Genomic DNA, 13910 nt, shown 5'->3' on the forward strand with positions numbered 1-13910 from the left:
GTTAGATTTCCTCAAACAGGGTTTCTTACCCTGTGTGCAAAAGCCAGTCTCATATATAGAGCTGAAATAGCAGTTTATTCTATAGTTGTGCAAAGATAGGTGATAATTCCACAAAGCTAGCACACTACACAAAGGAACAAGAACCTATGTATCCTATTACACGACTAGGAAAAATCTAAGATTACACTCATTGGCCCATAATTACCATTCCATCTGCAATTGGTTAGTTATATTTGAATTAGCTCTGCTTGCTGTGTAAATTAGCACAGGTGTTCCTGGGGGAGAGTGGGTGGCCAGGGAAAATTCCCACCTGCCCCGATTTTTCCTGACTTCATACTTCTTGGGCAACCACCAGGCCTACAGTGCCAACTGGGGAGGATGTTCATCTTTTATCTCCTCTTCAATGGAGTAGTCATTAGCAAGGCTTGGATCTAATCAGGTTTACACAATGGAGCCACTAAGTATCAGGCTTACACAATGGAGCTAGTGATTAGTGGTCCTTGTGCGTGATGAGAAACATTTATATGGGCTATAAAACCACAGCAACAGGCTATTCTGATTCATTAAGATTTTGTTCTGTCCTCAGGTCTTTTGAAGTTTCAGCCAAAGAAAGTTATTTCCAGTCTTATTTTTTCCAATTCTTTAAGATTTGTAAACTCTCCATTAAAAAACCCTACAGATTATGAACAGAGTAATGAATGTCTCTGCAGACATCTACTAGTCTGGGACAGAAACAAAAATTATAAGAAAAAGTTATTGTACTATTAAAAAACCCCAAAAGTGCAACTATTGCATTATTTATCTAAAGTTTACTGTGTTTCTGGTTTGTTTTTAATTAAAACTTTAGGAAACAGAGGCTAACCAAAGTTAAATTAACAACTTACTTTGAGAGTTTAATATTTAGCTATTTGGGCTCTATTGGGCCAAAAATCATGGTTGGCAATATCTTTGTATTTTGGATAAGGTTTATTCAAATGAAATTGTTGGAAGTAGGTCAGGCAACAAGAATAAGACTCAACCTTGACCAAATTTTGGCATCAGCTGTCTACATCTGTGTAGTGTTGTGGGGGTTGGTGATGCTACACCAGACAGTGATAATGAAGGGAGTTGGGAATCCTTTACTGTCCTTTTCTTTCTCTCATATCCATACTTGACTACAGCATGTTCTCCGGAAGCTTCTAACAAATGGCACATAAATGTCATGGATAGCATGGAGAAGTTGAAAAGAGCTGGGAAACTAGAACAAAAACTTGCAAAAACTTCTACTCACCTGAAATGAAACACGACTGAATCATAATGCCAAGACTGTCTACTCTTTTGAGACACGGAATCATGATTTTACAATCAGTAAGGTTATAAAGTAGGTATGTTTATTCAGCGCTGGGCACATGGGGGAATCATTTCCTCCAAATGCACACGCGGTCTGGAGACAAAAGTGGCTCCTTTTATTACATAGAATGTTACATATGTATCAGAATTGCGGGAATAGGGAGGGAATATTACAATTAGTTCCTAGAAACCCTTAAAATATCCCCAAGCCCCCGGCCCCAACCCTCCCCTAGCAACTCCCATGTATCTTATCAGATAAATGGCAGGTCTTAACAAAACACAGGGCATATCCCAACACCCAGGTGCAACGTTTCCTGGGGGAGCCATCTGGTTTCCTTAGATCACTTTAGTATTTTGTTTGCTGTATTGTCCTTCTACATTTCAAATATAGCTCTTAACACTAATTGCTGTAACATATAAACGTGATTTTTTTACAGAAGATGTGTCACCCAAATCGGGAATGAAACTCCTTAAAGCTACATTTAGCACTGACGAGCAGGCATCACTTTTTTAGCACTGACGAGCAGGCATCACTTTATTGGACTGGGGGCATGAGGAAATCGTTCCACTTAATATGTCCACCAAATGTTACAATAGCCAAAGCTTATATCACTCTGTTACATACCTATTCATCAAATTTCTTAGAACTAATTGTCATATTTACATAGTTATTATGCATGTGTTTAGGTCTCTGGGGGGCTTCCATGGGAGTCATTGGTGGTCTTTGGAGAGGAACCTTTCTTGAACTTTCTCTGAACTTTTGAATTTTTCTTCTTTATTTGGGAAGGACTTGGCATTTCTTTGATTTATGTCTGAACTTTCTTATCTCCTTCCTAGCATCAGCTAGTTCATTATTTTTCAGAGGGCCTTAATTGTCAAGGACAGGGGTTTCTTGTTAGGAGTCTCTCAATTGACGCATGGAGCCTCTCAATTTATGCATTTCCCAGGAGGTGGTTATCATGCTTGCCTACCCCAAGGACCTTTGTGCAATGGACAGCATGTTGCAGGTGTTTGACAGATTGCTTCAGTTCTTATGCTACCCTAAAAAATTATTTTTTCTTCACCCATTTTCCAACAGAAGGATATTGGACTATAAGAGCAATTTTTGTTCTTTAGACAACTTAATCTGCTATTGATATAGCAAGATTTTCAGTTTGTTTTGTCTTGTTTTTTAAGGTAATCAAGAGAAAAAAATGAGATATAAGTGACTAGTCTCTACAGACTCTGCACATCAACATTTATTCAGCACTGGGGTAGGAAAGCACTTTAGATGCTGATTTTTCTCTGGTCTGAATCAGTAATAGCAGGTAAATAATGAAAAGGAATACACGAAGAGTCATATCTTCATGAGACAGGCTGTACAGTACAGTAAAATAGTGGTACTCTTTCAAGAATACTGTAAGAATATACTTCCTGGACAGCTTCTGGAATGTAGACAGCAAACTAAAGTCCCTTGTAAAAATGCTTGATTTTTCTCCTGTAACAAAGAAAATCCAAAGATCAGGGTTGTTTTTTTTTGGTGTGTGGTTTTTTTTTGTTTTTTTTTTTTTTTTTTTTTTTTTCCTTAGGTATGCAAATTACTAAGTAAGTTTTTCCCAGTAGAAAGTTCCACAGTTTGGGAAAGAAGGCAAGTGAATCTGTGATTGTAGTCTAAGACAAATACTTTCCTCTTACTAGACATTTTAAATATATATTAATTCAATTTAATTTTCTCTTGAAGGCAGAAAGCTTTTTTCTAAGAGCACTATGATTATTTAATGACAATTTCTTTGTTAGAAATTCCTAGTCAAGTAATAAGTATGTCTGTTTATGCTTTACTCCAAAAAAATTACATAAAATATGTAATGTTTCGTGTTGATGAAGCACATTTTTAAAACGTCAACAACATTATTAAGATTATCTCATTATTATGGCACAAAAATAAGATACTATGTGAGGTTATTCATATAATTTAATTGAGGGAAGCTAAATTATTGTCTGTCTTTGTCTTTTTTAGGAGTGAAGTTAGATGATGACTCAAAACATGAATGTAGGCTCCATTGAGAAACTAATGGAAGAGACACAGGTTTTTGGGACCAAACCGAGACAACCTTATAAATTAACTGGAGGTTGCCAACCAGGTGGCCATCTGTGTAAATCAAATCTGCCATCTGAAAGTTTTTACCCAATTTCACCTCATTATCCATATATGCATATGAATTACAGCAGCAACTGGGAAATTTTTGAAGCAGTAAAATTTCAGGAACTGGAAGAAGTCAAAGCCAGAGCTGCCCAAATGGAGAAGACCATGCACTGGTGGTCAGATTGTACCGCTAATTGGAGGGAGAAATGGAGCAAAGTTAGAAGAGAAAGGAATAAAGCCCAAGAGGAAGCAAAACAACTGAGAATCAAATTAGACAGTGTTGTAAAAGAACTGAGTATGCTTAAAAAAATAAATCAAGATTTAGTAAATGAGAAGGAACATTTAGAAAATGTAACTGCTTGGAAAACAGAATGCAGTTGCTCAGAAATATCTTATATTAAAAAAGATCTAAGCCAGTTAACATTTCTACAACGAGAACCTGTGAAAGAACTGAGCAAAACTAACAAGATTACTGGGGCAGAAGACACAAAGAAGGTAAAGAATCTTTTTTTTTTTTTTTTTCAGTTCATGAGGAAGTGGGACATTATGGATGTGTATCTACAAATGGGATTTTTCAAAGATTTGACAAAAATACTACCAGATCCATTCAATAGCAAACCCACTTTTTTCATCCATATAATATTCCTAATATAGAGAAACACATAAAACAATTCATAGCCTTCAACTATGGCTAAACGTTTAAGTAACAGAGGCAGACTGTTATATCCGATAACTTAGAGTATCATTTGCACTCTCAGAGAGAGAGGTTCTAGTTAAGGGATTATCTCTGTTATATAAATTCTCTCTATTTTATGTCTTTTTTTTTTTTTTTTTTTTTTTTTTTTTTGGTTTGCGTTTTTTTACCTCCAAGAAAGCAATGTAGGTTCTTGGCTCCTAAAATAAAATCATTTAATTCTCCTTTAATGTGATTTCTAAAATGTGGGTATAAGTGAGTCAAGTTCTTCAGTCATAAGATTTTTTATTTGTTAAGGAGAGCAATTAAGTTGTTATGTAGAATTAAATAATCAAGTATGGGCATGGTTTAATACACCTCCTAGTTCTATATAAAAGAACCAGTTATATTTATCAAAATGGAGCTATTTGTTCATGTTTTACCAGTTTTAATTCTGTGCCTTCACATTTGTTATTATAGTCTTTATAGACAGCAACATATAAAAACTATACTTGGTATTTGCAGTCATTGTAATGTAGGAAAATTTTTCTTACATTGTATGATGTAGTAAATTTTTTACTTCGGTTCAATGGAAATTTTGGGGATCTTGGACCTGAATATATTATGTGCAGAATTTTCACTTTCTCTCTAATGTACATAAATTGCATTATATTCCTGTGAATTTTGAAAAAAAAAAAAAAAACAAACAAAAAAAAACGCACCACCATGTTAGTACTGAGAATAAATTTGGACAAAAATGCACATATACCATATTTTTGGGGCAGCCAAATGGGTAGTAGGAAGGAAGTGACACAAAATGTATTTTAACCATTTCTCTTTCTCCTTAGATTAAATAATGCATTATTTGAAAATCAAAATTTTATATGGTAATAGAAAACAGTTATCTTTTCAGCAGCTTCTAGTAGTTTCTGATGTAGATTTCAGACATTCTTCTCAAATCTCAGAACAGACTACTATGAAATAGGACTGCTGGTAATCTGCTAAAATGAGAGTAGCTTTTAAACACAATTTGTCAGAAGTGATAAAATTTAAATACATTTCTAAAGGAAGCAACTGCTTATAAGAGATGTTCAGTCTTTCTAGTAAATACGTATTTTATTTTTAAATGTTTTTTTTCTAATTGTCATTAGTTTTGCTTATGTTATGTATGCAAAACTTGTATCTTCAAAATAGGTATTATAGTGGTTTTAGTTTCTAAATGGGATCCAAACTGGTATGTTAGGCAGGTAATCTTATTCCTTATACAAAACTTGTATAAGTCCATTGCCTGCTTCAGTATTATTAACATTACAAGTTCTTAATGCAGAGTTTCTCAGTGTATTATTTGTATGCAGGAATTGCATTCCTCATTTTGTTAGTTTCACGATTCTGTCTTCACCATAGTTATAGCCAACTAATGATGCCTGGAATCTTTAGTATCTTTAGAATCTTAGTTTCTTTAGTAAAGATAGATTAGAAATAATTTAGATATGAAACTTGTCGTTACAGAAGGTGTGAGATGTTACAAAATTACAATGATCAAACTACAATGACCGTTTTTTACACATTCTATCCATATACAGTGAAACTGTATAAGATGTTACCTATTCCCTTTTTTCTCTTATGTGACTTGAATGTCTAGAAGAGCCTTAGTAGGTCCAGCAGAAGTTATGTTAGACTTTTCCCTTTGCTTATTTTTTTTTCGGTTGTCATATTTTTGTTTTCTCAGGATGTAGAGGTAACCAAAGACCAAAGCAATCACAATAAAAAAATCACTCCAAAATCGCCTGATTCCTTTGGAATTCCCAGCATCTATTTGGAGGAACCTAAAAAAAAAATGAACAGTACAACAGAGAATGATTTAATACATTTTTCTGTCTTGCATTTGCATTTGGCTGAGATGCAGAAAATCTTACAGAAGGAAAGAGAGTAAGTGCAAAATATATCATACTTGAGGAAATCTCTATTAAAAATAAAGTTTTTAAAGACACTTTCTGAAATAGATATGGTCATATTTGCATTTATAGATCATATATTCTCATTTCTAAGCTTTATAAATTACTATTTGCAAGGCTTTGCTAAGAATTTAGAGAGAAAATTCAGCATGGTGTGTTTATGGCTCTCCTTACCTTGTCTGTTAAGAATATACAGTTAATTGAAAAATTATACTTACTAGCAATTTGGTATCAACACAGTGGTATCTAATGTATATTATACTCAGTTATTGGAGTTCTTTCTGTATAATAACACATTTTCATATACTCTACCAGCAGAATTTGAAAGACTCCAACTGCAGAATGACTAAGGCTGTTTTTGAATTGAAAGTACATGAATACTGCTGAAAAATGCTATTAATCTTAACCTCTTCACTTGTAGTAAGGTCTATGTCAAAAGCAGATAACAAGGAGAGAATAACACACTGTATGCTTGTTGAATCATATCAAACTTACTGCATTTAAATATGCATTTTGTTGGCCTAAAACAAGTTATATGTTGATTACACACTATATGCTAACATGCGAGTCTCTGTTGGTAGGAATTCCTTGATGTTTTGTATAGATGATCAGGATTGAGCAAAATTGAATCACACCAAAAAGGTTTTCCAAGGAAACACACAGTATCTGATGTATGGTGGATGTAGTAGGAGACATCAGGCACTATGTGACTTCAAAGTCAGCTGAAGTTAATTACAAAATTAAGAGGAAAAAAATTCCCCCTCTATTACAATTACATTTGATAGTTTCAGTTCAGAGAGTCTGTAATAATAAGCTATGATGAAGGAATTATTTCCTGTCATTTTTTTTCACAATTCTTCTTCAGACAGTACAACTCAGAGGAAAAAAAAAAAAAGAAAAAATCTTTATATTCCCAACTATTATTTACTGTGCTCTGTTATATGAATTAGATAGCTGTAAGTCTTTATTTGAATCATATTACAGCAGATGACCGGGAGTATGTTCCATCTCATTAAAAAGAATTTTGTTTTTTTGTGGAAGCAAAAATCCCACAATGCCTACATTTTCCAGCTTGTCATGTTATTTGTAAATGTGAGTTAGAAGCCTCACAAATCTGTTTTTCTCTGGTTGAAATATTTGGGGTCCTAGGTACTTAATTTTTCAACAGCAGCCACAGTATACATACATGCATATATAAGACTTTCCTTCTCTTATTTTTTAATCACTTAGACAAAATTTAAATAAACACTGGTTTTACCTCCTGGTTTTGCTTCTTTCACATGCTTATCTAACCAACTTGCAACTGTACTTCAGGGAGGCGGATGTTGCCATTTATACCTAGATATATACTGACTGGTATATGGCAACAAATTTACTGGCACACTGTAAGAATTGGGGCATGTCTATGCTGTGCAACGTATGTCAGTGCCAGTCTCAGGCAGCAAATGCTCAAAGAGCAGTGATTTCCACATAACAGTGGGCATTGGTGTAACAACTCCCTCTCTAGGTCACTTTGGACAACCTCGGTGCAAAGCTGTTCTGTAAGCAAAATATATTCAATTTAAAAGCATGAAGCAATTATTTTTGGCAATGCACACAATAAATAGCTAGGAATAATGTTACTAGGATAAGTATTAACATAGTCACCAGTCTCTCAAGACACCCTATGAGTCTTTGTTGGGCAGGTTGGCATCTGCCATCTGAGAAAGGGTTGGTCTCCACTGTTTAGTGGAACCAGCTGATTTTGCTGAGTTTCCATCTTCAGATTCCCAGGTTTTCCCTGATAGATTTTATACTAGTTCATTTCAGTATTTTTTGTTCCTGGATCCTGGATCTGCTAATAATTGTTATCTCAACAATCTTACCCCAGTTTGCATTTTTGCTTTTCTTATCTTGCATGGCTCTAACGTAAGCACTTTCTCACAGCTTCTTCCTCACAACTTAGCAATTTTCTCAGTAAACTTGAGCCAAGGACACACAGCTGTGCTTCATCAAAAGTAAGCTTGGATCATAGACAGCATGAACCCCAAGGCCAAAGGTTACTTTGGCAGTCAGTATGATCTTACTCATACAGCACAGGACGTCTCAGCAGTTTTCTGGTTTACATGCAGCACTTCCAAACTGTGGCTGCTTTCTTTCCGGAGTCAAGTTAGCTCATGAAGGTCCAGTGTTTGGACTTGCCCCTGGTTACCTGACTAATCTCTCCATGAGGTGTTTTGCTTCTTCACCCTGAAAGGTCCTATGCTTTTTGCATTCTGTTTAGAGCTATCTTCAGTAATGCCAATGTAACCTTAAGCCATGGATAAGACTTTGCAAAATATAAAAAGAAAGGAGCTTTAAAAAAAAAATTTTTTTTTGTTTATGTTTTGTCTTTAAAAGAACTTCAGAACTGTGTTTACAATGTAAAATCACACATCAACATCCTCTACTAGGCACTAGGGCTCATATCAAATACATGTTTTTTTTTGTTGTAAAATTGCAAAATTTCAATATGATACATACGCATTACATGAATATAAAATGAAATTATGAAAGAATTTCATAAAATGAAATAATGAGAAGTTCATTCGTCTTTTTGGAACAGGGCTAATAGTGTTTCTGGTGAACACAAAAATTAGTTTTTAATTGGTCTCAGAGAGAAGAACATCTGTGGTGCCTCTGCTGCTTCATATTTCTTTCATTTTTTTCCTGAATTAAAATATTTTAATTCGTTAGAAGATGGGTAAAAGTCAATATCAAAGTTCATTGTTTCAGTAATACAGTACTTGTCTCCAAGGAATTATAATTTCTTCTTTGTGAATTATGTGTCTTAAATAATTTTCCTGAATGTAGTAACGAACTTTATGCTTAATAACATTCCAAAAGCTAATGTTTAATGAGGGTGTAGTGTCTCTGAGCTAAATAACCCATTTTCTTAAAATTCTTCTAACTTTTTTTTTCAAGAGCAAGTATTTCTTGAATCATGAAACGTATTTTAATAATTCTTTTGACATCTAAAGTAGATCATCTTTGGTTTTAATACTGTCTACGTACTGTATATATTCCCCCATATATGTGTGTTTAAAGTAATCTTCTGTCTGTGCTCAAATAAAAGTGATACAGTACCTTTTCTCTGAGGATCTTCAATAACTCACCATGTATTAGGTGACCTGAATCAGTAACTGAAGTCCATTTCCAAATTTTATTCAGTTTTCAATTTTATTTCATACTTATTTCATTATTTCAATTTTATTTCATTTAAAATTTTAATTTTATACTACTGGATTTCTTTGTTCTCTTTAGCAATTATTTTTGGTAAATCTCTTGGAATAATTATAAAATGACAATATAGGTTTTTAATAAAAACCACACATACAGTTGAAAAAGCAAAATATAACTCCAACTGTGTAAAGGAAATTCAAAGTAATTTGTCTTTTGTTAACTTCTAAAAGATGTAATGCTGACTTTTAAAATACTTTTTCAGAATGAATGTATTTCTGGAAAAAGAAATTGAAAAGATAGAAAATGAATTATTTATTTGGAAATATAAATATGAAGAACTGAGAAAAAACAAACTGGAAAGTCTGAAACAGGTATGTTAGCAGTACATCATTATTACATGGAGTAAAAAAAAAAAAAAAAATAAATTGAGGCTTCTGATTTCCTGCATTTTAACTAAGAGCAAAATCATCTCTGGGGTTTATGAATGTGATAAATCAACCATTTATCAACTATTTATCCCCATAGCCTGTCTGGGAGACACCTGCCAAGGGCATGTGGAGAATCCCAGCCCTGGCACAGCCACCATGTGCCATGCAGCAGCCCTGGTGCTGGGGACCTGCAAGGGCAGCACTAGGGTGACTCCGAGGTCTCGCAGGAAGGGACCGACCAGAGGACACAGATGCTGGTGTCCTGTCCCCATATGTGGTGAGGGTGGTGGCCCTGATGTACAGCGAGTCATGGTTAAGGTCCAGCTGGGCTTCTGTTTGGGCAGAAGGGGCCCATGTGGGGCAAAGGGGTCTGTGATAGCCACCATGAGGATGTTGCCCCCCGGGCTATTGAGTGGGCATGGTGCAGGTGGCAACCTGGCAAGGAGGGGGGCAGTGTCATTAGAGGTGGTGGAGCCATGCTGACATCTAGGCTGTGGCCAGGAGAGGTAATTCCTCGATAGGGAGAGCCAAGTGCCCATTCAGGGGGCACAGAATGAGGGCTGCTGCACCCAGTGCACAGGTCCCAGACTGTGTGTCTGTGGGAAGCAGTGGCTCCTCCAAGCAGTTTGCTTGTGGGAGAGGCTGGAAATACACTGATGGGGTCATGAAACACATCAGAAACTGTAGTGGAACAGCCTGGGACATGGTCCCCAGCACCAGCTGTGGCTGCTGCTGTTGGCACAGTAGAGACCTCAGCTCAGAGTTGCTGAGGGAGGATGCAAGTTCCCAGGTCTTGGGCAGCAGGCAGTGCCTAATACCTTCCCTTGCGGCTGGGGCAGGGGAAAGGAGTGTCCATGCCTACAAGAGGTGTACATCAGCTGAGGAAATGTTTTGCCCCTTTTGAGCTGCAGGAGGAAGCGAGCAGGCTGGGCAGGCTCAGGGAAGGCAAAGAGAAGATTAACAGGATCCTCACAGAGTCCCCAGAGGTAAGATAGTCCGAACCACGCAGAAGGGGCAACCAGAGACTGCAATCAGTTGCAAGGTAAACAGAGTTCCATAGTAGGAAGGCTGGAAACTTATGATCTCCAGCAACTGGAGGATGACTCTTTTTCCACATGCAGATCTGCAGTTGCAGAATAGGTTCAAAAGCCTGGAAGCAGAATAGAAGAAAGCCATGACTGGGGAAGCATCAGAGGCATCTTTAACCTGAACCATGCATTAACATCAGGAGGAAACAGTGTGTGGCAGTAGTACAAGACTCCCTCATGTGGGGACAGAAACCCCTGTGTCCCCCACTTGCCTTTTTAAAGGTTATGTGGCTTACTGTGGGATTGGATCCACAACACTGCAGACAGATTGCCAAGGTCTGTCCAGCCCTGAAACTACTACTGTTTCTTGCTGCTCATCCTTGTGGGCACCAGCTGGGGTCATATTGGTAATGACCACACAGCTCTGGAGTTGAGATCATTTGGGCCTAGATGTTGTCTCCTTGATCCAACAAGCTAGCCAACTTAATGAGAAGAGCTTTGAACTAGAGATGGTGGGGGTAGGAGGTTACAGACTACAGTAAAGTTAAGAAGTGGTGATCAGGGATGGAAAGCTCAGGGTGCAGGTAGATAGGAGCAAGAAAGACTTCAGGAATGATAAATTAAGGTGAAAGGACAGCTTGCTCAAGTTTTGGTACAGAAATGCTTGCATCCTTGGAAACAAGCAGGAAGGATTAGAGCTGTATGTGGTTACAGAACTACAGTGTTGTTGGAACAATTAAGATGCTGTGCCAAGTTCATGCAACTGGAGTACTGGGAAGGACTTCAGGAAAGGCTGGCAAGGAGTGGCTGAGGGAATGGAAGTTGTACTTATATAAAGGAGATCAGCCTTCAAAGGACTAATTTAGGAATTTTGCCTGGCTATGTAGGAATGGTGCTAAGAAGTGTTCATTTCAGTCCAAGTTCATGAGTACAAGAATAAGAAATATTTGTGTTGCAGCTTTCAGGATTTAGCTTTCATAACAATGGGTTAAAGATGTCTTAGATCCAACAAAACCCAAAATATGTATTTGTGTATATGTAAACAGAATTTCCATTATAGATGAACATCTACATCAACAAATCAACATCTATCTGTCATATTTGAGTTCCTTCAGATTTTAGTTCTTTATTTTCTGCTTGCTCTTTAAGTAGGATTTTATCTTGTCATACTTCTGCACAACAGAAGAAATCTAGATTTAGTTAATTGTTTTGCTTAAGACACATAGTTTTTTTATGTTTTATGGCACTGCCAGCAGGAATAGAACAAGAAGAAAAAACTTGCTGAGATTTGGTTGGAGATCAATAGATTCCAATTTTCGTCTATCTGCATGTATATAGATATATATACGTGTTGCTGCATTTTTCTTGGAAGTGAGCTGAAATCCCTTAATTGCTAACAGGAAGTGTTTGAGCATTCTGCTTGTCTTCTGAGATTTATAAGACTTCTACGTCTAGTTTATAAATTACAGGGAAACATTGATCTTGATGAATCTGGCTAACGTGTATGACAGTACTTACTTTTGAGGGGGGTTTTGTAAGTGGAAATTCTTCCTTTATTGAAAAAAGACCAAATCTTGTGTGTTGACAATGTGTGTGTATGTCACTTACTATATATTATTATTGAAAACTGGATGCTGGAACACCATACAAGGTTTCTGACAGTGAAAAAATTGAAAGTGAAATAAAACGCAGACATGTACTAGGCTAAGCATGGAATCTGAATAGTATACACAAGTGCAGTATTAAATCACAAATGAATTTCTAGATTAATAACAGATTAATCATTATCTCTGTATTATTTTCATGCTCTTGACTAAGAGGTTTTGGTTTCAGTAATGCATAATTTAATCCAATAATCCCTTTGGCAGATACCTGACTGTCCTACCGGGAATATGGAAAACAATGCTTTGCTTTCAAGTGACAGTGCTACTGTAAATGAAACCATTTTTAGGAATGGTTAGCTCTGTTAGCCTTTTGGAAGTTTGAGAGATTTTGTGTAATGTTAGAGGCTTTACAGTTGTCCAGATCTGAATATTGTTGCTCCCTATAATTAATTACTTTCTGTTAAAAGACGAGTATTGACTCACCTTGGAACAAACTAAATATGGAAAGCCTTGGTGATATTGATGGTCATCTTTTTAAAAAGCAATCCATTCTGTATCAATTTGGAAATTGCAAATAAGTTTTCAGTGAATTGACTTAACTAAAAAAAGTAGTAAAGTGACAATTTATGCTTGTAGTAACTACAAGCATTATATGTATCTTTGTGTGATACTAGCATTGTACTTGTCCTGTTTGGGGTCATAAATTTGGTCATTTTAACAGATACAACAGTAAGTTGCATTTAGTGATGAAATTGATAACTTCTTTTTCTGTTACAAAAATTCTCCTCCCCCATTAAATAGTAAAATAAGAAGTTAAGATTAGCACTAAGAAGCTGATTGTTCAAATCTTGTCTGGTGCTTGACACCACTCTGTTTCTTTATTTGCAAGCAGTCAAATCATCTTTTTTTACTGTACACTATTTTGTCTGTTTCTCTAAGGACACTCAGAAGTCCTCATTCATTTATATTTTTCTGGCCTTTCTTTAATTTCAAGTATTCTTTCATTGTAACAGTTTCAAACCAAGTCCTAATTGGCTATTCTTCTTAAAGGTTACCTCGTCACTGTCGATTAGGTCTTAGATTTTACCTTACTTGGCTGACTAGATAGTGAAAATTGTGTCTTGGCTTTCTTTAGAGAGCTAGCGAATTAAGACTTCATGTCCGCCAAATATTTTTCCAGAGAGAAAGAAGGAATGGGAGTGTCCCTTCTTTACACTGTGTTCATTGCAGGAAAAATGTATTGTACTATCCGAAGTCTATCTTACAAATTATTGTGAATTTGTGTTCTAACAATTCTATTAATATCAGAGATCACGATATCCATTTGGGGCTTTTGAAGAGATCTATTTATGAGCTTGTTACACAATATTCAGTCCGTAAGATCACATCTTAAACTAAGATTTCTTTGTCTACATTTCTTAGCCATCAAAAACATTTTGTATGTACAGTCTGGCTAACAAGCTTCAGTTCTACTTGTAGAATAGCTTGCAACTCTTATTGGGGTAGTAAATCAAGTAATATTTCTTATGCTTTACTTTTCACATATATCACAAATAACCTATTAACAACC

The 13910-nt window shown here is 36.0% G+C and overlaps 1 protein-coding gene across 1 annotated transcript in view; it reads left to right on the forward strand.

Moving 5' to 3' along the window:
• CCDC102B (coiled-coil domain containing 102B) overlaps positions 1-13910 on the forward strand; it is a 57142-nt gene that overhangs the window by 14007 nt on the left and 29225 nt on the right. The window contains 3 exon segments of the mRNA XM_042797861.1: positions 3326-3946; positions 5854-6053; positions 9543-9651. Of these exon segments, the coding sequence (XP_042653795.1) occupies positions 3338-3946; positions 5854-6053; positions 9543-9651 (918 nt within the window). The 5' untranslated portion in view covers positions 3326-3337.

This window comes from Tyto alba, unplaced genomic scaffold (genome assembly GCF_018691265.1).
Source record: "Tyto alba isolate M040663 unplaced genomic scaffold, T.alba_DEE_v4.0 Super-Scaffold_27, whole genome shotgun sequence".
In the NCBI taxonomy this organism is placed as follows: domain Eukaryota; kingdom Metazoa; phylum Chordata; class Aves; order Strigiformes; family Tytonidae; genus Tyto; species Tyto alba.